This window comes from Salvelinus fontinalis, chromosome 6 (assembly GCF_029448725.1).
Source record: "Salvelinus fontinalis isolate EN_2023a chromosome 6, ASM2944872v1, whole genome shotgun sequence".
NCBI classification, from domain to species: domain Eukaryota; kingdom Metazoa; phylum Chordata; class Actinopteri; order Salmoniformes; family Salmonidae; genus Salvelinus; species Salvelinus fontinalis.
In genome coordinates, this window is record NC_074670.1 from 59,453,066 (window position 1) to 59,476,015 (window position 22,950).

A 22,950-nucleotide genomic window follows, 5' to 3' on the forward strand; every position below is an offset into this window, starting at 1 on the left:
CACATCAAGTATAAAACCACAACGTATCAAGTCAGATTAAATGACATTGTTTATTTGAGGCTTATTGATGCGAAAAACACTAAACAATATGGGAATCCAACCAATCCATTGGAGAGATTAAGTGTAGATCTATCCATTGTTCTCTGCAATACATTGAACTTCCAGAGATAGTCTCATATGACCTTAAAAGGAGAAAGAATTTGGGCACCTATTAATATACCAGTGATGACTGCACCCATAACATAGCACTGGGATGTCCATAATGACACTATTCCCTTTATCGTACACTAATTTTGAACAGGGCCTATAGAGAATACAGTTCCTTCATAAATTACTCACACCCCTTGACTTTTTCCACATTTTGTTGTGTTGGTCTGAATTTAAAATGGATTGAATTGAGATTTGTTGGTCATTGGCACAACACCCCATAATTTCAAAGTGGAATTATGTTTTATGAAATCTTTACAAATTAATTACAAATGAAAAGCTGAAATGTCTTAAGTCAATAAGTATTCATAGGAGAAAACTGAGGATGGATTAACATTGTAGTTACTCCACAATACTAACCTAATTGAAAGAGTGAAAAGAAGGAAGCCTCTACAGAACACAAATATTCCAAAACATGCATCCTGTTCGCAACAAGCCATTAGATACTGCAGAAGAATTGGCTAAGCAATTTACTTCTTGTCCTGAATACAAAGCGTTATGTTTGGTGCAAATCCAGTACAACACGTTACTAAGTACCACTCTCCATATTTTCAAGCATAGTGGTGGCTGCATTATGTTATGGGTATGCTTGTTATTGTGAAGGACTGGGGAGTTTTTTAGGATACAAAATAAATGGAATGGAGCCAAGCACAGGCAAAATCCAAGAGGAAAACCTGGATCAGTCTGCTTTCCACCAGATACTGGGAGATTAATTCACCCGACAGCAGGACAATAACCTAAAACACAAGGCCAAATGTACACACAAGTTGTTTACCAAGAAGACAGTGTTCCCTGAGTGGCCGAGTTACAGTTTTGACTTAAATCTGCAAAAAGATCTACGGCATGACTTGAAAATGGTTGATTAACAAAAGATCAACAACCAATTTGACATAGCTTGAAGAATTTAGAAAATAATAAAATGGGCAAATATTGTACTATTCAGGTGTCGAAAGCTCTAAACAGACTTACCCAGAAAGACTCACAGCTGTAATCGCTGCCAAAGTTGCTTCTATAAAAGTATGTACATGCAAAAATTTCGAAGGTTTTACTGAGTTACAGTTCATATAAGGAAATCAGTCAATTGAAATACATGAATTAGGCGCAGCCATAGTTGGGCCTAGTAGGGCATATGCCCACCCACTTGGGAGACAGGCCCAACCAATCAGAATTATTTTTTTTTCTCCACAAAAGGGCTTTATTACAGACAGAAATACTCCTCAGTTCTATCAGCTGTCCGGTTGTCTGGTCTCAGACGATAGCGCAGGTGAAGAAGCCGGATGTGGAGGTCCTGGGGTGGCGTGGTTACACGTGGTCTGCAGTTTTGAGGCGGTTGTGCATACTGCCAAATTCTCTAAAACGACGTTGGAGGCAGCTTATGGTAGAGCAATGAACATTAAATTATCTGGCAATAGCTCTGATGGACATTCGTCCAGTCAGCATGCCAATTACACGCTCCCTCAAAACTTGAGACATCTGTGGCATTGCGCTGTGTGACAAAACTGCACGAGTGGTCTTTTATTGTCCCCAGCACAAGGTGCACCTGTGTAATGATCCTGCTGTTTAACCGGCTTCTTGATATACCACACCTGTCAGGTGGATGGGTTATCTTGGCAAAGGAGAAACGCTCACTAACAGGGATGTAAACAAATGTGTACAACATTTGAGAGAAATAAGCTATTTGCGCTTATAGGAAAATTGCTAGGGTCTTTTATTTCAGCTCATGGGACCAACACTTTACATGTTGCGTTTATATTTTTGTTCAGTATAAAATTGGATTTTTTATTTAAAATACATCTGCAAAAATGTCTAAAAACATGCTTTCACTTTGTCATTATGGGGTAATGTGTGTAGATGGGTGAGAAAAAATATATATTTTGAATTCAGGCTGTGAAACAAATCAAAGGGTATGAATACTTTCTGAAGGCACTAGGGTGCCATTTGGGATGTATCCTGGGCGACAGTCATGCCAATAGAGATTATACAGTCATGATTCTGATCAAAGTCTGATCTGTGGGCCTGGACATTGCAGAAATGTATGTAACATTGCCAGGGCTAGATTTACAACTGTATGCAACACACACACACACGTTATGTCCTTGTCATAACAAGCGCAGCAAAAGTAAAGGAAAACACCGGTGGTTAACGAAAGAAGAGGCAAAGTACTACAAAACAGGAAAGCAACTATTTTAATTCCCCGCTCCAAGTGAAGTTCAACAAGTTATCATCTCAACATTCTTCATCGGATTGAGACAGGCTTGGTTGAGGGGAATAGTAGTGCAACAAAAAAGGCACAAAACCACATCTTGGGGGCAAAATTAACCAGAGGTCTTATGTATTGGTACAGAACAGAATAATGAGCCTGATAATAGAAACATCATCCTTGGTCAAACACAATGCATTTCACTGGTTAATTTTTTTTTTAATCAGGCTGTTCATTTACCTGCTCTGAAATGCAGAGGCCAGGAAATAAGTTTCCTTTCTGTCCAAGCTTTGGTCATAAAAATAATTAGTGCTAGAATATGTAAATTATTATACTTTCTATTATGAGGCCTGGGCAGTGTTCAGAAGGACACACCGTAGCAACTGTTTGCAACGAAAAAAGGTTATTGTTCAGGCAGTACCTCCCCGTTTCAAAACGCCCTACCTACTGAACATGATCCAGGTAGTAAATGCCTTTAGAGGAAAAGGATATAGGGACACTCCTGACAGCAAACCGACATAATTTTGTTTAGTCTATTGCAGAGTCCCTACAGCCTCTGTCTTAACAGAGCCATTTGTGATACCAGACCGCTGTCTTCCTTTCCCTGAGAGGGGACTTCTTAACATTGTATTTTCTCTCGAACATCAAAATCACATGTTTATGCAACTGCTCCAAATGCTGGTTGGTACGTGTCTTTGTAAAGTTAGTCCTAGTACAATAAAGGGACACTAAGAGAAGATTAGTGCAGGGGGTATAATAACATTTAAATTACAGGGAATTCAAAAAAATAGGATATTTTCTAATTCTACAAATATTTAACAATGGATACTTACAAATTGAGGCATTGCTATTCATATCTATGAACTTTCAATAAATTCTTTGCACAATTTCAAGTCCCTATTTATCCAAAATCAACAATTAATTCTATACAAGAGAGTAATTAATTAGAAACATAGAAATATAATGCAACACAAAACAGAAGTGAGAAAAAACAGCCTCATTCATATGAGCCTCTCTGGGAATAAAGAAACATATGGCCTGTTATTAAGAGGACCCATGATACTTCACTCCATGCAATTTACATCCACACACACCTGGTGCAATACCACTGATTATGTTGACAGGTTTTGGTGGTAAATGATTTCAGTCATTGTTGGTGTCAAAAAATAGCAAAACGGTCAACTTTCAAAATTACTGTTGGGTGGGGTGATAATTAGGGTAGGAGTCTGAACAGGGAATTTGCTGGGGGTAACGTTAAGGAAAGATACATTTCTTCCTTCCATTTCCAATTGGATGCCATAGAAGCTTTGGGGATGGGGAGCCAACGTGTTGTGGGTGGCTTGGGTGGGGGAGGATGGGAAGGAATGGGTAGAGGCAGAAGCAGCTGGGATTGGTTGGATTATACAGACTGGTAGCCGGTGCGACTCTTCCTCCGGCCAATCAGGTAAGAGAAAAGCACAAGGAAGATTAGGAAGCAGAGGGCCACGCCCACAGCGATGGGCACCAGAAAGCTCAAATCAGAGTCCATGAAGCACTCCATGGCTGCCACAGAGAAGAGACAGAAGAAGGGTTAGCGACATTAGCATGCTAGCAATTAGTCAGCAGAAAACACATTTTAGTGAAGAAACAGGATTTGGTTAAGCTCTTCACAGACAACATGGATGACGAGGTTCGAAAAGCAGCAAGACGTCAGATCAGAACCCAGACATTCATCTACCACATGAGGGCGGTTCTGGCAGAGCATATTCGGTGATGGCAGATCTACAACAACACCGGGGATTCTGTTAGAACATGGGCAGTGACGGCAGTTAGGAAAATATTTGGCCATCATCTGCCATCTATAGTCAACCATGTTATAAGTGAGGAATAAGAGTCAGCCAATCAATTCTAAATATATCTACAAGAACTGTTACATGCCAAATGTTATCAACAGAGCCACGCAATTTCTTGAACACAAACATCTTCTCCAACTCATTGTTTCATGAGAAAGAGCTTTGCTTCAGGTGAATTTCACAGTAAGGTTAATTATGCACAGCACATATCAATTTGTAGTTAAATTACAATCAACATGTATCCTGATGAGGAAAGATACAACCTCAGTGGGGTCATTTAGAAGTGCTCATAGCTAGAGCCCTGGTTTCTCTTTCTCCCAATGAAATATGCGATCAATACAATGAGCACCAGCACAGCCAGAGCAGCTCCCTGTCGTATCGTCAATCCTCCGCTGGGTGACAGTAAAGAAAGTGGGCATGAGGGACGTTGCAGGGTGAAAGGTAAAACATGAAAATGGTGAATGCATGGTCATACTAGGACGCTTCTCAGTCAAGAATAGTTGGAAAACAAAGAGCAATTTAATAAAATGACCAGGGACCAATAAACACTTATTTTCATAATCGTAAAATATAAAAACAAATGTTCCACGCCATTATTTTGGGGGAAAATTTCCATTCCCATTTAATGCAGCTAAAAGCCTATTGAAAAGGAATTAAAAAATGAACATTTGTTTGGAGTTACATAGAAGAAAATACAATGTATCTTACATTTGGAGGATGGGCCTGTCCTGTAATAGGGATTTCCCTTTTCTTAACATGATGCATTTTGAATTCTTAAAATAGGAGACATTTAGACTAGTGGAGAATCCATTAAATGTAAAGATTTCAAACCTGAATGAATCTCAAATGGACAAGCTTCATTGAGTAAGGCACACATTTGTCACAATCATAACATTCATTATCATGTCAAGTAAATGACAATTGGGAGTAGTAAATGTTAAGATTCCAAAGGGTATTTTAGAATTGATTTTATACAGGGTCTGAGAAGCCAATTTTAGAATCATAGTACCAAACAGGATTTGTAGAAAAGCAGTCAATTTTCCAAGACACATCACACCGGACTGTAAAGCAAGAATCCAAAATAATATTTGATAAGGAATAAATGAATCATTCACATAATCTGAAGAAAAATTGGTTGAATCAACAGAAATTAAAGGTGGCAATCAAATGTATTCATGTCTCATGCTGACCACCGCACCACAACATAATACCCATTGTATCCCATCCTAACAGTACAAAAACATACACATCCTGTGGACAATGACCTTTACTACCACTCTCTGTCGATAGGTACAACTTACAAGGGGTTAACTGGGCAGGGATAATTCCATTTAATTTCAGTCAATTCAGAAAGTAAATAAACATTCACATTCAAATGTTTCTCACTGAAGAGCAGAGAGGACAATTGAAATTAGAAATCAATTTACTGAAATTGACTTGATTGTAAAATGGAATTGACCCCAGCTCTGTTTACAAGTTCCTCATACTAACTGGCAGCTTTCCGGAGCAACACTGCAGCAATGGCTATACTATACACAGGTGTAATATTGCAGCACGCATTTTGAACTTACGTCAAACTTACTGAACGATTTAATGCATATGTACAAAATAATCACCATCTGTGAAGAACACATTTGAATGGCAGCAAATAAGTCAACTACAGCTATCCCTTTTTGAAACCTAATGCCAACATGTCATGACGGGAGAGGGGGTTTGGTTTCATTTCTCCTTTCAGGTTCATCTTTTACATCCTCATGGACTTTTCAGAGTTAAATTAACACTTCAAGGTAGATTTCACACCTCACAAAATTAGCCAGTCAGTCAAAGAGTTAACACATAATTCTGAGACAAACAGACATTAGTGGCAAACATTATGTCAACTAGAGCCGTGTGTGAACATATAGGGACAGATCCCTTGTTTGGTAACGTCAACTTGGAGAAGGCACTATATGCCAATAATACTACTGTTTTTTAATGTGGCCACACAGATTTCAGTCGTAAAGTCTTCCCTTTCCAGATTCAAACTACTGTGACTAGTAGATTATCAGTAAGGGGAGAGGAGAGCGAAGCAGCAGACCTTTATCCTGGTTAGTTAGTAAGGAGTTCCTGAGACAAATCAACAAAGCTACTCAATGTTGTCTCATTGAGCTGTAATGCAAATTCTAAAATGTTCAAGTTGTCAAAATGTTGCGCTGCTACAATGACTTGTGAGGATGAATGAAACCACAAAAGAAAGGTTGAACAAAAATGTACACAGACATTAAATAAGAACATATGAAACAAAAAAAGTTGAAGGAGAGGGGGCGGGAGCATGATTCACAGTGACAAGGGCACAGCACCCAATTGTCATAACTCCTCGTGAAAATGTGCAAACAGTAGCACAAGTACTCTGACCGGAGTTTCTATAAAATGTGCTACTCATCTGGAAAGTGATGCAAGGAAATGGAGTGTCATAAGAAACAATCACTTTCAGAGATTCTGCAATAAATAAGGCCTTCTATACTGTACTGGTAAACACAGAGAATCCTGCACTGCTCCTTTCCAAAAAAAAGGGGAGAAGGGTGGAAAAAATACAAAGCAAATCAAACAAAAAGTGAAATTACACAAAGAACATGGATGGTCCAACCTGGTCCTGGAGAGCGTTTTGAGTATTCAGATTTACCTGAACAAAGCTACTCAAGTCTAAACCTAAGCGAAGCTAGCCTAATCTCAAGTCTAAAAGCAGCTCTTAAGAGTGGCTGAAGTAAAGAGACTATAGTCTGACTATTCAGTTTTGTGAGTCAGTCACTAATGGAAAGATTACACAGCCAATCCAGGATCAGGCTTTGGGACCCCCCTGACACATAAGGATCAAACTGTTCTGGATTCATGATCACAGATGGATTTTTAGAGGGTTTGATATCCCACATAGGTCTTCCTTCTACCAATCACGTAAGCAATCACTACAATGAGAATCAAGCAGGCCAGGGCGGCACCAACAATGACTGGGATTAAGATGCTGGTGTCATCCAGTGAACAATCATGGGCTGCAGACGAGAGAGAGAATCAATGAGCACGACTCGGAACATCTCATCTTCTCATGATCATTTGGTTGTTAATCAGTTTAAGCAGGGGCAGAAACATGGTGTAGTATAAAATACATATGAACATTTTAGTTATTTAGCAGATGCTATTATCCAGAGCAACTTAAAGGAGCAATTAGGGTTAAGTGCCTTACTCAAGGGCACAGATTTTGTTTACTTAGTTGGTTCGGGGATTCGAACCAGGGAACCTTTCGGTTACCGGCGCAACGCTATTAACCGCTAGGCTACCTGCTGCTCTAAATACTTAGCTGTTTCTCACCAAACTGGACAGTTGACCTATTCTACTGATACCAATAGTGGTTATTATGGCCTGTCTCAGTTTCAAGCATATTTGCTGCATTTGGCTCTAGTAACCCTAGTAAGCTGTAGCATATGGCTAACACAACACAAAGGTATTGATAACAATTCACCATCTCAGAGTCACCTACCTGTAGCAAATTCCCCTTTTTCAACCCCAAAGGGCTGGACGCGAAGCTTGAACGTGTAGAGAGTGAGCGTTTGGGTGACAGTTAATGTCTGCTCCTTGTTGCACATGTAGGAGCTGCCTACCGCCGCCGCCCAAATGGACATGTTGGTATTGTCTGCAAAGACATCCGCCCCTGGACGTAACACACAGAATGAGCAAAGAGAGTAGAGGTTAATATGCATTGTATATACTGTGTATGTATGTAATGTATAGTGTTTATTATAAAGCCGCACTGTGTCCAAGACAACTTTCACCTGGGGGACAATAAAGTTGATCCAATACTAACTTCCACAAAGGGACTTGGTTTTCTACGCTAGTGCTTTCTGAAAGGGTTTGTAGTGCTAGGTTGCCTACCAGTGGCTGGTTTCACTGTGACGTTCAGAGCGTGCAGGTAGAACTTCTTGCTGTCCTGTAACGAGCAAGGAAACACCTTGAACAGGAGACAAACAGACCTTACGCTGCATCCTACCGCCTTAGTCCAGCTGTCTACAAGCTAAATGCAGACAACCAGGATAATAACGGCCTAGGTTTCAGATATTTGGCCTCGTCGACTTACGTTGCTGAAAGTGAACATGATGGTGATTGTGTCCGATGTCAGTATGAGGTTGCTGCTGTTAACCCCACAAGCCCCGCTCACGTTAGTCGCACTGGGCACCAGGTTGATGGTCTCCACTTTCTAATAAAGGGGAAAGGGAGAGGGGGATACCTAGTCAGTTGTACAACAACGCATTCAACTGAAAACGCAGGTTGATAAACAACAAGAACATTAACATAATAGTAACAACTACCTATCTTCATAGACAAGTCAAGTTCTCTGTGACAAACATGTCTGAACCCTTTCTACTAAACAGGCAATTGCATGATAAGATGAGAAAACATCAAAAGGGCCAATTTTGAAATGGCTATACTATGTGTATACATACGTCTCCTTGCTTGAAGCCGATCCGCAGGCCGAAGGTGGCCATTAAGCAGGCTGTACTGTTGAAGTTGGGTGCGATGCTGTAATTTCCAGTGGTGGGTGTGGGCAGTGTAGGGGTAGAAGTTGGGGCAGCTGTGGTGATAACGGTCGTGGTGGGCGCCACAGTGGTGGAGGTTAGGTCAGCAGCGCATACAGTGTCTGTGTAGGAAGAAGAGAGACTTTTCAGAGAACCAACAGGGTTGGGATCAATTCCATTTCAATTCAGTAAGTAAACTGATGTTCAGTTCACTTCGTGATTTGATTGTATTGAAATGGAATTGACTTCAACCCTGGAGAACAGACACAGTAATAGTGTTTGACATAATGCACAATAAATCAGATAATTTTGTCACAGTAGATCCTACAATGGCCTGATGCTTGTTCTCGTACAACCTACCGGTGTCACTTTTGCTGCCGTTTGTCACAAACGCCTGTAAAGTAACATCATACAGTGTCTGAGTGACAGACTCTACTCTCTGGACATTTTCGCTCTTGCAGGAGTAGTAGGTATCCACACCCACGTTGGTGATCCTTGGCTTTGCTGTCACAGACTTGGTTTCTAAACCCAAGAGAGATTCAGTCAAATATCTGTATGCGTCATATCAACTGCAGTACCGAATTGGTATATCATGAATGAACAGTATCATGACAAGGCTGTGTAGTCACTAGTTACCGTTTGATGTAGAGTTGGTGAAGATGCTTGAGTCATTGAGGTTGTAGGTGAAAACAATGGAATCTACTTGGTACGTTTTGTTGTCCTTAGTGAATTCAACCACCCAGCTGTGCCCGTCTCCAAAACCGAGTTTCAATGTTGATGTTGTGTTATTGCAGGTGCTCCCTTCTGTTGTCACATTTTCAGGCAGTACAAAAAGAACCGTTTCACTCTGAAAGGGGACGAAAATATTGGACAGTCATTAAGAAAGTGACAAGAGGGGAATCCCATTCCTGTCAAGTACTTTCTCAGGAACAGGGCTATTTCAGATGCTTAGGTCATGAGAAAATAGTACTGTTGACATAACTTAACAGTGTGTCCGTTCTTATGATGGATTAGGAGGAAAAAAGGAACAAAATAATATATTTTATATCCTGGGAAATATCTAGGCCTATAAATCATCCGACTGAGATGGGAGTTATTAAAGAGAAGAAAAAAACAACTTTTTTTTTTTAAATATAAGGGCTATAACTTTGATGAACCCTGGTGAAAGACAAGCCATGACAATTACAGGATACAGTTGTGGCCCAAAATAATGTCACCCTTGCACTTTTTTCAAGTAACTCACAATTTTCCACCAAAATACATTGAAATTGACCAAAGTATTTGGACTCCACAATTCTTTATTTCACTGTTATTACAGAACCTTTATTTTTTATTCAGAACTTAACATATCCATTTAAAATAAACAGAAATGGCATTGACAAAATGATCCACACCCTATACTTAATATTTGGTAGCACAGCCTTTGGTCAAAATAACCGCAATCAAGCGCTTCCTATAGCCATCAATGAGCTTCCTGAATCTCTGTACTGTAAGTTTGGCCCACTCCTCGTGTAAACGGTTCCAGTTCTCACAGATTTGAAGGGTGCCTTCTACCAACTGCTGTTTTCAGATCTCTCCACAAGTTTAATGGGATTTAGATCTGGACTCATTGCTGGCCACTTCAGAACAGTCCAGCGTTTTGTCTTGAACCATTCCTGGGTGCTTGGGGTCATTGTCCTGCTGGAAGAACCATGATATTTGATGGAGACCCAGCTTTCTGACACCGGGTCCGACATTGCGCTCCAAAAGGCCTTGGTATTGTCCTGATTTCATGATGCCATGCACACGTTCAAGACACCCAGTGCCAGAGGCAGCAAAGCAACCACAAAACATCACTGAACCTCCTCCATGTTTGACTGTAGGGAAGGTGTTCTTTTCTTTGAAGGCTGAATTTTGTTTTCTGTAAACAGAGATGGTGTGTTTAACCAAAAAGCTCTAAGTTGGTCTCATCTCATTCTCCCAGACAGATTTTGGCATGTTCAGGTGTGTTTTGGCAAATTGCAGTCAGGCAGTGGCTTGCGTAAGTATTCACCCCCCTTGGAATTTTTCCTAATTTGTTGTTTTACAACCTGGAATTAAAATAGATTTTTGGGGGTTCTATCATTGGATTTACACAACATACCTACCACTTTGAAGATGCAATTTATTTTTTCTTGACTCTATAAACCTTGGCACATCCAGCCACTGGGATTTTTGCCCATTCTTTAAGACAAAACTGCTCCAGCTCCTTCAAGTTGGATGGGTTCCGCTGGTGTACAGCAATCTTTAAGTCATTCCACAGATTCTAAATTGGTTTGAGGTCTGGGCTTTGACTAGGCCATTCCAAGACATTTAAATGTTTCCCCTTAAACCACCCGAGTGTTGCTTTAGCAGTATCCTTGGGGTCATTGTCCTGCTGGAAGGTGAACCTCCATCCCGGTATCAAATCTCTGGAAGACTGAAACAGGTTTCCCTCAAGAATTTCCCTGTATTTAGCGCCATCCATCATTCCTTCAATTCCGACCAGTTTCCCAGTCCCTGCCGATGAAAAACATCCCCACAGCATGATGCATGCAGATGGTGTTCGGGGTAATGAGCGGTGTTGGGTTTGCGCCAGACAATGCTTTTTCCTCGATGGCCAAAAAGCTAAATTTTAGTCTCATCTGACCAGAGCACTTTCTTCCATATGGTTGGGGAGTCTCCCTCATGCCATTTGGTGAACACCAAATATGTTTGCTTATTTATTTTTTTAAGCAATGGCTTTTTTTCTGGCCACTTCTGTAAATCCCAGGTCTGTGGAGTTTACGGCTTATGGTGGTCCTATGGACAGATACTCCAATGTCCGCTGTGGCGCTTTGCAGCTCCTTCAGGGTTATCTTTGGTCTCCAAACTGTTTAAAGGCACAGTCAACTTAGTGTATGTACACTTCTGACCCACTGGAATTGTGATACAGTGAATTATAAGTGAAAAAATCTGTCTGTAATCAACTGTTGGAAGAATTACTTGTGTCATGCACAAAGCAGATATCCTAACTGACTTGCCAAAACTATAGTTTGTTAACAAGAAATTTGTGGAGTGGCTGAAAAACGAGTTTAATTGACTCCAACCTAAGTGTATGTAAACTTCTGACTTCAACTGTATATATACTGAGATCATGTGACACATAAATAAAGTCCACCTGTGTGCAATCTAACTAATTATGTGACTTCTGATGGTAATTGGTTGTACCAGATCTTATTTAGGGGCTTCGTAGCAAAGGGGGTGAATACATATGCACGCAGCAGTTTTCCGTAATTTTTTTCATTTCACTTCACCAATTGGGACCATTTTGTTTATGTCCATTACATGAAATCCAAATAAAAATCAATTTAAAATTACAGGTTGTAATGCAACAAAATAGGAAAAACGCCAAGGGGGATGAATACTTTATTTGGCACTGTCGGTCTTTCTCTCAGCAGTGGTGTCCTCTTGGGTCTACTACCATATAAATCTCCTAAGGGCCCCTTAGTGGCCAAGTCCAGGGAGGTTGGCTACAGTGGCATGGGCCTTAAACTTCTTGTTAACATTACATACGGTGGAAACATGAACATCAAGGTCTCTGGAGATTGTACATGCTTGGCTACAATCTTGTATCTGACCTCAGATAATTTTCAGGTTCTTTCCTTTCTCTATGCTCATTGCGGTACACACAGTGACACGAAATAGGAGAATGAGTCCTTTTCTCTATTCAAACTGGTTGAATGAGTAATTTTTTTATATAGCAGACACCTGCAACTCACCACAGGCAAGTTCAATTCCAAAGTAAAGGAGAATCACCTGCTTGAAATTAATTATTTGAAATTACTTCTAGAAAGTGCCAATAATATTGCCCGGGCCATTTTAGGATTTCTTTGTGGAATAAGCTAACATTTAGTAAATTATTACAATTTTTTTGTTTTGTTCAACTGCAAACCAAATATATGTATATGTGGATACCAAAATATGTATTAATTTCAAGACTTTTCAGGAAGAAATGGTTCATTACTTGAAAAAAGTACAAGGGTATCAATATTTTGGCTCACAACTATTTAGTCAACAGGGGGGGGGGGGGGGGGGGGGACTAAACAGAAAATTGATGAACAGAAGACATTTCTCTGCAGTTGGGCTACAACCCTATACCCAGAGTCGATATTCATGTAGTCCGTTTATTTGTGTGGCTGTTCTTGGCTCGCTTAATGTTCTGTTCGGTAGCCAACTAGCACTCACGTGGCTGCAAGTAATGCTTAAGTTGTTATAAGTGTATTGATATAAGTAGGACAAGTGATGACTGAGAAAAAAAACCATATCAGAGTCGTCTTTCGATGGCTATGCATATTCATGGCATGAGGCTAGTAGCATAGCATCCCTCTCCCTTGAATACAGGCAGGTGACATCAACAACAACTTATATTCAATCATATAAACCTCACTTAGCAAATAAGCCATCATTTCTTGGGGACCAAATTTGACACTTATTGACTTCCATAAAACGACTCCTGGGCGAAACAACGAAAAAAACGCCACCTGCTGGAGGGAGACATTTTGAGTCAAGTTCACCCGCTCCTCTCTGCTAATACCGAATGGGAGTATTGTCCTCTCCGTGACTAAATTAAGAACATTATTTCTCACAGTACGAAGCTTGACTCAACACTTTAATATAGCAGTGCGATACCTGGAATGTTTTAAGAGTTCTCTAAAGGCTTAGATGTACTAGCCTGCAAATTAAAACTATTTAAATAGGAGTAAATATACAGATTACGCACCTTATTTACACCAACTTCATAGGTGACGGAGAAGTTGACCATCAAATTGGCGTAGAGGCATAATTTATTCTCTGTGTTGTTGACTGACACCTCAGTCGAATGTGACAGGTGGAGTTCTGCAATAGAAATAAACACTCTTGCATTTCATAATGAGAAGACACAAAACACGAGGCAGACTTGTAAATAAACCCCTTTTCAATAAATTCAAGGTAAACACACATCTTACCAGCATTGGTAGACTAGTCTAACATGCATTTTGGGTATTTTCTACTTCCCTTAAATAAGTAGCCTAATGGCCTCAAATCACTGTAAAAGTCAGAGAGTTGGGAACACGCCATAGGCTAACGATTTCCTAACCTTCCTTTTTAAACTGTTGATTAAACCGTTCATCAGCGGATTACTCTCACATGGGACTAACTGGTAGGTCACGGTTAGGCTTGACCTGAAGTGACAGGGACCACGTCACCCCAAGTGACCTGATATCAGAGGCCCTAGCTTGCAACAGAGGACTCTGGGGCCATTTCTCAGGCCAAATGAAAACATTCTAATGGAAATATAAAATGTATGCATATGGGGGGGGGTTGGGGGGGGGCGATCAGAGATTTACTATTGAAAACAAAACTGGGATTCTGACTGTATTGAATATTAAAAATGAATCCTGGCAAGATATCCATGGGCTCAACGTGCACATTCCTTCTATCAATCATAACAAGGGGATTGGTTTACAGACAGCAGCTGCTACAGCAATCACTTATCTAACTGGGAGGGTTTAAGACACGGTTCCCCAACTGGTTTTATTTGCCCCCCCCCCCCAAACAAAATATGAGCAAAAAATAAATATCATTTTTTTTATACATTTTTTTCTTTTTTATTGTTGGACATTAACACCAGGAAATCCACTCCAAGTGATTTTAATTTTTGAAATCTGTTACCAAGTATAATAGAGAGTCGTGATCATAATACAAATAATAATTAATTGGATTTATATAGTGCTTTTCCACCAACTGGGGTACTCAAAGCACTTTACATAGTAGGGGGAAACTCACCTTATCCACTATCAATGTGTAGCACCCACCTCAGTGATGCACAGTGACCATTTTTGTGCCAGAACGCTCACCACACATCAGCTTTCAAAACAAATTGTATTTGTCACAAGCGCCGAATACAACCGGTGTAGACCTTACAGTGAAATGCTTACTTTACTGCATTGTTGGTTAACGGCTTGTAAGAAAAATAAGTGTTAAGGAAGTATTTACTCAAATAAAATGCAGGTAAAAAATACATAAAATAAATAATTAAAGTACAACAATAAAGTAATGAGGCTATATACAGGGGGTACCGGTACAGAGTCAATGTGCGGGGGCACAGGTTAGTTGAGGTATTATGTACATGTAGGTAAAGTGACTATGCATAGATAATAAACAGATAGTAGCAGCAGCGTAAAAATGGAGGTGAGGGTCAATGAAAATAGTCTGGGTAGCCATTTGAATAGCTTTTCAGGAGTTATGTCTTGGGGGTAGAAGCTGTTAAGAAGCCTTTGGGACCTAGATATGGCTCTCTGGTATCGCTTGCCGTGCGGTAGCAGAGAGAACAGTCTATGACTAGGGTGGTTGGAGTCTGACAATTTTTAGGGCTTTCCTCTGACACCGCCTGGTATAGAGTCCTTGGATGGCAGGAAGCTTGGCCACAGTAATGTACTGGGCCGTACGCACTACCCTCTGTAGTGCCTTGCAGTCGGAGGCCGAGCAGTTGCCATACCAGGCAGTGATGCAACCAGTCAGGATGCTCTCGATGGTGCAGCTGTAGAACTTCGAGAATGTGAGGACCCATGCCAAATCATTTCAGTCTCCTGAAGGGGAATAGATGTTGTCGTGCCCTCTTCACAACTGTCTTGGTGTGTTTGGACCATGATAGTTAGTTGGTGGTGTGGACACCAATGAACTTGAAGCTCTCAACCTGCTCCAAAACAACCTCTTTGATGAGAATGTGGGTGTCCTGTAGTCCACGATCATATCTCCTTTGTCTTGATCACATTGAGGGAGAGGTTGTTATCCTAGGCACCACACTGCAGGTCTCTGACCTCCTCCTGATAGGCTGTGTCATCGTTGTTAGTGATCAGGCCTACCACTGGTTGTGTCATCAGCAAACTTAATGATGGTGTTGGAGTCGTGCCTGGCCGTGCAGTGAACAGGGAGTACAGGAGGGGACTGAGCACGCACCCCTGAGGGGCCCGTGTTGAGGATCAGTGTGGCAGGTGTTGTTACCTACCCTTACCACCTGGGGGCAGCCGTCAGGAAATCCAGGATCCAGTTGCAGAGGGAGGTGTTTAGTACCAGGGTCCTTCGCTTAGTGATGAGCTTTGAGGGCACTACGGTGTTGAACGCTGAGATGTAGTCAATGAATAGAATTCTCACGTAAGTGTTCCTTTGGTTCGGGTGGGAAAGGGCAGTGTGGAGTGCAATAGAGATTGCGTCATCTGTGGATCTGTTGGGGCGCTATGCAAATTGGAGTGGGTCTAGGGTTTCTGGGATGATGGTGTTGATGTGAGCCATGACCGGCCTTTCAAAGCACATCATGGCTACAAACGTGAGTGCTACGGGTCGGTAGTCATTTAGGCAGGTTACCTTGGTGTTCTTGGACACAGACTATGGTGGTCTGCAGAGGCGGACTGAAACAATAATTCAGGCCAGGAATTTGACTCCATCCCAGGCCACCCTGTTCACGCAAACCACCAGACGGCTAATTTTGTAGGCTAACCCTATTTGTTAAAGTAACGGGTACCAAACTAGTTATACATTTGGCCACTATGTTCATTGGGGAAGAAAGTTATCCACATTACAAAATACAAACATTTGGGACTGACTAACAAGTAGCCTATCTGAATACTGAGTTTAAGGTATGCTATGGTTATGGGTCCACCATCAATCTCACTAGGAATACACCAATCATAGCACATACAAATGTACAAGGCTAGACACACAAAACAATTAGCCTACACTTTTTAAAAAGAGAATGAGATATACAGAGTTAGCTCAAATGATCTCTATATTCAAGCATATCAAAAAACTTCACACACACATTCACTTAAGCTACAATAATGTAAGTAAGTATAATACAAAAGTCAAAAAAGCAGTCTTCAAAAAAAAAATTGATTACAATGTTCACTCATTGGTGCCCATAAAGCAAACAGCACAAAAATAAACACATCTATACACTGAGTCAATGAAATTGAACATTGGCTACTTAACTGCAAGTATAATACAAAAGTCCAAAAAACATGCCTCTGTACAAAAGCTTTAACTCACAGCAAATTGTCTTTTACCCATGTCAGCCTGTAAACCAGTAGGTGGCACAGTAACTCACTGCCATCTTGTCAATGTCGTCATCTTTGTCAAGTCCCATAAGAATCTCCTTCTCTGTTGCCATCAAAAGGAACGTGTCTAGGTTCTCTTGAGTGAGGGAGGTTCTTAGGCGGTTCTTTATGAATTTTAGGGTGGAGAAGGTCCTCTCACAAGCCACCTGAGTGATGGATAGGGTGAGGAGGAACTTGTAGCCCAAACCAATGATGTGATACACATCCTTGAGCAGATTGTACTGAGACATGAGAAGATTGCAGCACATCAGGCAGTTTTTACACGTGGAACAACTTCTGCTCACCAACTCCACACTTTCATCAGGATCCTCAAAGCCTTCCCATGATTCATCACTGGCGGCGGCAGCCCTGGTGTTGTACTCCTCCAATGCTGACTGTTTCAGTCTTTCCCACTGTTGTGCAAGGCTGATCAGTTCAGCCTGCAATGCCTCAACAGCGGCATGTTCATCAAATTTCAGTAAGCATTTGCTGAGCTCCTTCATGGCTGTCTTTGGAAGGCCCTTTTCTCTGATCTCAAAAAAATGCTTTGGATTCATGCAGGAGACATCTGCACACAGCACTGTGTTTGCTGCATAATGGCGGTGAATACTTTCAACAAGTGTCCAGTACCACATTGTGGATCTTGATTTTGTAATCCATGTCAGCATTAGCAATGGGCTCATCTTCTGCCAACTCACCTGGTTCTCTTCATTTTCTGTTTTCTTCTCTGGGAGAGCAGTCTGAGCTTCAGCATCACAGTCCTGCTGCTCCTCCAGAATGCCATTGGCCCACCCAACAAAGTTGTCTGCTGCCGTCTTCACACCCACAAAGTCTCAGGCAAACTTTCTCAGGTTATCCTCCATTCCCGTCACCAAGTGCTGTGCTGTTACGATATCGATGCCACTTGTTTGCAAGTATTTTTCTCAAAAATCCTGAGAAAAACCTAAACTATAAGTATGGTTTCATACTTTAGGAGAGCATCTTTGTACCCTTGGGCCTTGCATCGGATGGCAGGTTTTATGGTGGCATCATTTACAATTCTTTCCATCGTGATGACCACATCCGTGTGAAGTGCATGGTCGGGCTTTGCAAAGCTTCCAAATACTTTCCTCAAGGCCTCAACTTTGGCCCACCAGTGTGTTTCACCAATTGCATCAAGCCGTCTGTGTCTCCTGTCCTCACTGGTTTCTTCCCATAGCTTCATGCGCTTGTAGGAATCTTGAACGAACAATGTCATTCAGTAGTGAGAAAAGGGATTCACTTGCCACAACCCCAGTGGTGTCAGTTAGCACAAGGTTGACGACACCATATGTGTACTTGGTTAGGAGACTCTCCTGTTAGCAATGCAGAGAAGACCCTGTATTGTCCTAGCATATTAGCTGCTCCGTTTGTTGCATTCCCAACACACTGTTTGATATCTTTGTCCATCTCTCAAGGGTCTTTTTCACAAGGTCCACAAAGTACTGTCCAGTCGATGACTCACGGTCAATGACCGCAATGAACAATATCAATCTCGTGAACAATATCAGGGACATATCACAGAACTACTGCACACTGGTCTTTGGATGTTAAATCCTGTGTTGTGTCCATTTTTACTGAGATCATCCCTGCCTTTCTCACTTCAACAGCAATTGTCTACTGATTCAACATTCTGACTTCAATTACTTTATTTGCTGTTGTTTTGGACATCAAAGTTACCAAGGACCCTCTTCCTTTACTTTCCATCTGCTTCTTGCTCTTCTCAATGCAATCACTAACATGCTCTTGTAGGAAGAGATCATATTTCCTTAGCAACAATATAAGCTCAAGAAACTTGCCATCATTGACGGCCATGTTTTCCAAGTTATATGCAGCTTCGTGCCTGTGTCCTCCATCGCTAAGCCCACATTTACCAATAACTTTAAACTACCTCAATCACATGTTCCATGACCTGCCTCCTCTTTCTGACCTGATCTAGTTGAACTGACATTTGCTTATCACTCAGAAGGGTACGGATGCCTGCTTTGCTGGCTCTGAGGAAAAAGGCTTCTGCACTTTCTCTATGGGTCTTGCTTCTCATGTTCCTGTACTCTCTGATGGGCATGTTTCCAGGCCTGCATGCCTCCTTTGACAAATGCACTATCCCTGGCTGAAGGTTTTGCGAATGAAAGGCATACTGAGCAGTACAAGGAGTGAGTTACTTCATTGTATGTCAGCCATTTTCTGTTTGTGCCATCTTTGGAGTGGAATACATTGAGAATGACTGAGGGGTTTGTTTTGGGTGGTACTGAAAAAAATAAGTCAAAATCCTTGGACTGAGGACGGGCAAAATAATCAAATGGATTTTCAGTGCTTTCGCTGTCTCTTTCTATTTTCCCTGTACTGGGCTCTGAACCTCTCTCTCTGCACATCTGATTGCTCTGCAGAATGAGATTAACATTGTAAATAACCTCAACTTAAACTTGTATTACTTGTGCAGTCATCGATTATGCCCCCCGATTACAGTCTTACTGATAATCTCATAAATAAAGAACATATTCATCTAAAATCATAGCCTACATGTTTAGGTTTGTGCTCTAAAGTTGTACCTGAAGGTTCCTGCTCGGAGTCTGACTCTGAACTGACGCTCTAGTGCTGCTGCTGCTTCCTTCTCCACCTTCGCAAAGAAAATACTATTATCAGACTCACTATCATTAGTGTATCAGTAGGCTACATTAATACAGCTCTGGAAAAAATTGAGAGTGGTCTCTTAATTTTTTCCAGAGCTGTATATTATTGTAATAACTTGTAATGCTAGTACTAATGGCGCTAATGATCTTTGTCATTGCCTGTGCTGTCACACAGGCTACTGGGTTACGTGGATGTATTATGGTTACGTTCCTGTAGCCTGTTTCGCTGTACAGTGTATGTGCACTTTCCCTAGCTTATGTGGCATGAAGTCAGGGACAGGTTGAAAATGTTAGTGAAGACACTTGCCAGTACACGTCCTGGTAATCCGTCTGTCCCTGTGGCCTTGTGAATGTTGACCTGTTTAAAAAGGTCTTACATCAGCTACGGAGAGCGTGATCTCACAGTTGTCCGGAACAGCTGGTGCTTTCATGCATGCTTTCAGTGTTGCTTGCCTCGATGCGAGCATAGAAGTCATTTAGCTCATCTGGTAGGCTCATGTCATTGGGCAGCTCGCGGCTGTGCTTTCCTTTGTAGTCCGTAATAGTTTGCAAGCCCTGCCACATCCAACGAGCATCAGAGCTGGTGTTGTAGGATTCAATCTTAGTCCTGTATTGAAGCTTTACCTGTTTGATGGTTCGTTGGAGGGCATAGCGGGATTTCTTATAAGCTTCCGGGTTAAGCTTCCCGCTCCTTGAAAGCGGCAAATCTAGCCATTAGCTCAGTGCGGATGTTGCCTGTAATCCATAGCTTCTGGTTGGGGTATGTACGTACGGTCACTGTGTAGACGACGTCGTTGATGCACTTATTGATGAAGCCAGTGACTCATGTGGTGTACTCCTCGATGCCATCTGATGCATCCTGGAACATATTCCTGTCTGTGCTAGAAAAACAGTCCTGTATCTTAGCATCTGTATCATCCAATCTACTACTGTATTGAGCGAGTCACTGGTGCTTCCTGCTTTAGTTTTTGCTTGTAAGTTTGAATCAGGAGGATAAAGTTATAGTCAGATTTGACATATGGTGGGCAACGGAGAGCTTCGTAAGAGTCTCCGTGTGTGGAGTAAAGGTGGTCTAGAGTTGTTTTTCCGTCTGGTTGCACATGTAACATGCTGGTAGAAATTAGGTAAGTTTCCCTGCATTAAAGTCCCCAGCCACTAAGAGCGCCGCCTCTGGATGAGCATTTTCCTGTTTGCTTATGGCCTTATACAGCTTGTTGAGTGCGGTCTTGTGGTGGTAAATAAGACAGCTACAAAAAATATAGATGAAGACACAATTTACCAAGAGTTGTCTACAGCTTATAATGAGATACTCTACCTCAGGCGAGAAAAATCTTGATACTTTCTTAATATTAGATATCGTGCACCAGCTGTTATTGACAAATAGACACAAGACTGACAACCTCGTCTTACCGGAGGCGGCTGTTCCATCTTGCCGATACATGAAAAACCCAGCCAGCTGTAAGTTATCCATGTCGTCGTTCAGCTACGACTCGGTGAAACAATATTTGACAGTTTTTAATGTCTCGTTGGTAGGATAGTCTTGATCGGAGCTCATCCAGTTTGTTATCCAATGATTTCACGTTGGCTAATAGGACTGATGGTAGAGGCAGACTATGTTCCCGATATCTTGGCTCTTCTTCATGCAAATGATGGGGATTTGGCCCTTGTCCAGTCTCTGAAGTGAATCTTTCGCAGCTGACTCTATAAGAAAAAGTATTCGTCCAGTACGAGGTGAGTAATCGCTGTCCTGATATCCAGAAGCTCTTTTCGGTCATAAGAGACGGTGGCAGAAACATTATGTACAATATAAGTTACAAATAACGCACAAGAAAAACACAATAGCACAATTGGTTAGGAACCCGTAAAACAGCAGCCATCTACTCCGGCATCAGGTGGGGACATGAAGAGTGATATGCCAATTAGGAATGAGGGGGATGATTAGGTGGCCATGATGGAATGTGGCCAGGTTGGGACTTTACCCATGAGGGGGTGAACACCCCTACGCTTACAATAAGTTTTATGAGATTTTGATTGACCACAGTCAGGACACCCATTTTAACATCCCATCTGAAAGACAGCACCCTAAGCAGGGCAATGTCCCCAAATTTAATCAAGGTTTGAAATGATTATATTTTTGTCAAATATGATCTGTTTAGCTTTCTTCCAGTCAATTTGTAGTCTAAACGTATTTATTGTTATGTTTCTCCGGCTGGATCTAGTTGATCCCTGGTTTAAGATTGCACAGCAGTTAGCAGCCGTTTCACAATTAAACAACACTAAGGGCAATCAAGAGATGCTTGGTCATGAGTTGCTACAGATTGTACGCGAGCGAATGTTAAAAACCAACGACTGTTGGTGTCCATTACTTGGCGTTACAGGAAAGCAGGTTAGTTTGTATGGGGCTCTCTTGTAATGGACACCAATCTTTAGTATATCACTTTATCTGGGGTAAAATCTGTAGCTAGGTCATGAGACAACTTCCTGATCAACAAGCTTTCTAGGTAACGTTAGCTAGCTAAATAAGATAAAACCTTCGAGGTGTGAGTCCTTAATGTCCTTTAAACTAAGATTTTGGATTGAACTGGATTTACAACAGTAACTGGTTGCTGTTGCTATTGATAGCTACGAAAATGTCATGCAACAAAGTGTGACTAACGACGTTAGCAGATTATAACTAGCTAGATAAGTGTTCTGAGCCAAGTCATCTTGTCACACGTTGTTCCAAATAAATTGGATGAATGAAACGGGTGGATTGTTGACAGGTTGAGGTTTGATAGACACAATAATGACGATATAAAGCCGAATACAATGTCTAAACATGACATGGGGTTATAGCCAAAGACAGAGGAACAACTCGTTATTTTCTAACAGCAGGCGCGTTACCTAGCTAAATAAGCATGACAGGTCAACAGTTCCAATAACTTCAAGTCTGAGATTATGGATATCAATTTATTTTTGGAACCAACGTTAAACTAAGTTATAGTTAACGTTTGTTTGCTATCTACTGGCGTAGAAAATAAATAGCTATCAAGCTAACAATCTGGTAGAGGATAGGCCTGAAGTGACGGAGCACCGAAAGTTTCCTCTTTTGTGACCCCCAATATTAGCCAACGGTGACACAAAGCAATAGTACTTTCAATTGACTAAACATACCATTTCCAAGAGCCAGGAACAAAATCACAAACGCGCACCAAAACATGATAACTTGGTAGCCAAAACACTTCACCCAGAAACAACAGCGTTCGACTTCGGCTACCTTCCAAATGTGCAGCTCGAGCTCATCTACCGCAAAAGCACCAGGAAATTAAAGTCATATGACTTGCGGGCAAAGCTTCCTATAATAAGCACGAATCGGAACTCCGTATCGGAACTCCACAATAAATGTGCTTTGAATAAACTTAGTTGCTA

At 41.4% G+C, this 22,950-nt stretch overlaps 1 protein-coding gene across 5 annotated transcripts; it reads right to left on the reverse strand.

Annotated features, from left to right (window-relative positions):
* Window positions 1-31: 31 nt before the first annotated feature.
* Window positions 32-22,881, reverse strand: LOC129858216 (lysosome-associated membrane glycoprotein 2-like). 5 transcript variants are annotated; one of them, XM_055927264.1, is made up of 9 exons: window positions 22,799-22,881; window positions 13,543-13,658; window positions 9,420-9,630; window positions 9,144-9,305; window positions 8,712-8,905; window positions 8,345-8,464; window positions 8,143-8,197; window positions 7,751-7,921; window positions 32-3,949 (listed from the first exon to the last, which is right to left on the reverse strand). In XM_055927264.1, the coding sequence occupies exons 2-9, from the start codon at window positions 13,582-13,584 to the stop codon at window positions 3,807-3,809; spliced, it is 1,098 nt and encodes a 365-aa protein (XP_055783239.1). In that variant the 5' UTR covers window positions 13,585-13,658; window positions 22,799-22,881; the 3' UTR covers window positions 32-3,806. The 5 variants fall into 5 exon arrangements, with proteins under 5 accessions (XP_055783239.1, XP_055783238.1, XP_055783236.1 ...); XM_055927263.1 differs by having other exon boundaries at window positions 32-182; window positions 22,696-22,881; XM_055927261.1 differs by having other exon boundaries at window positions 22,696-22,881.
* Between the last annotated feature and the right edge of the window lie 69 nt (window positions 22,882-22,950).

Coding starts and splice junctions, on each gene's coding strand:
- LOC129858216 (XM_055927261.1), bottom strand. CDS start 22,741: ATGTTTTGGTGCGCGTTTGTGATTTTGTTCCTGGCTCTTGGAAATG. Junction 9,306..9,419: donor CACCAACTCTACATCAAACG/GTAACTAGTGAC, acceptor TCTTGGGTTTAG/AAACCAAGTCTGTGACAGCA. Junction 3,950..7,750: donor AAAAGGGGAATTTGCTACAG/GTAGGTGACTCT, acceptor TCTCTGTGGCAG/CCATGGAGTGCTTCATGGAC.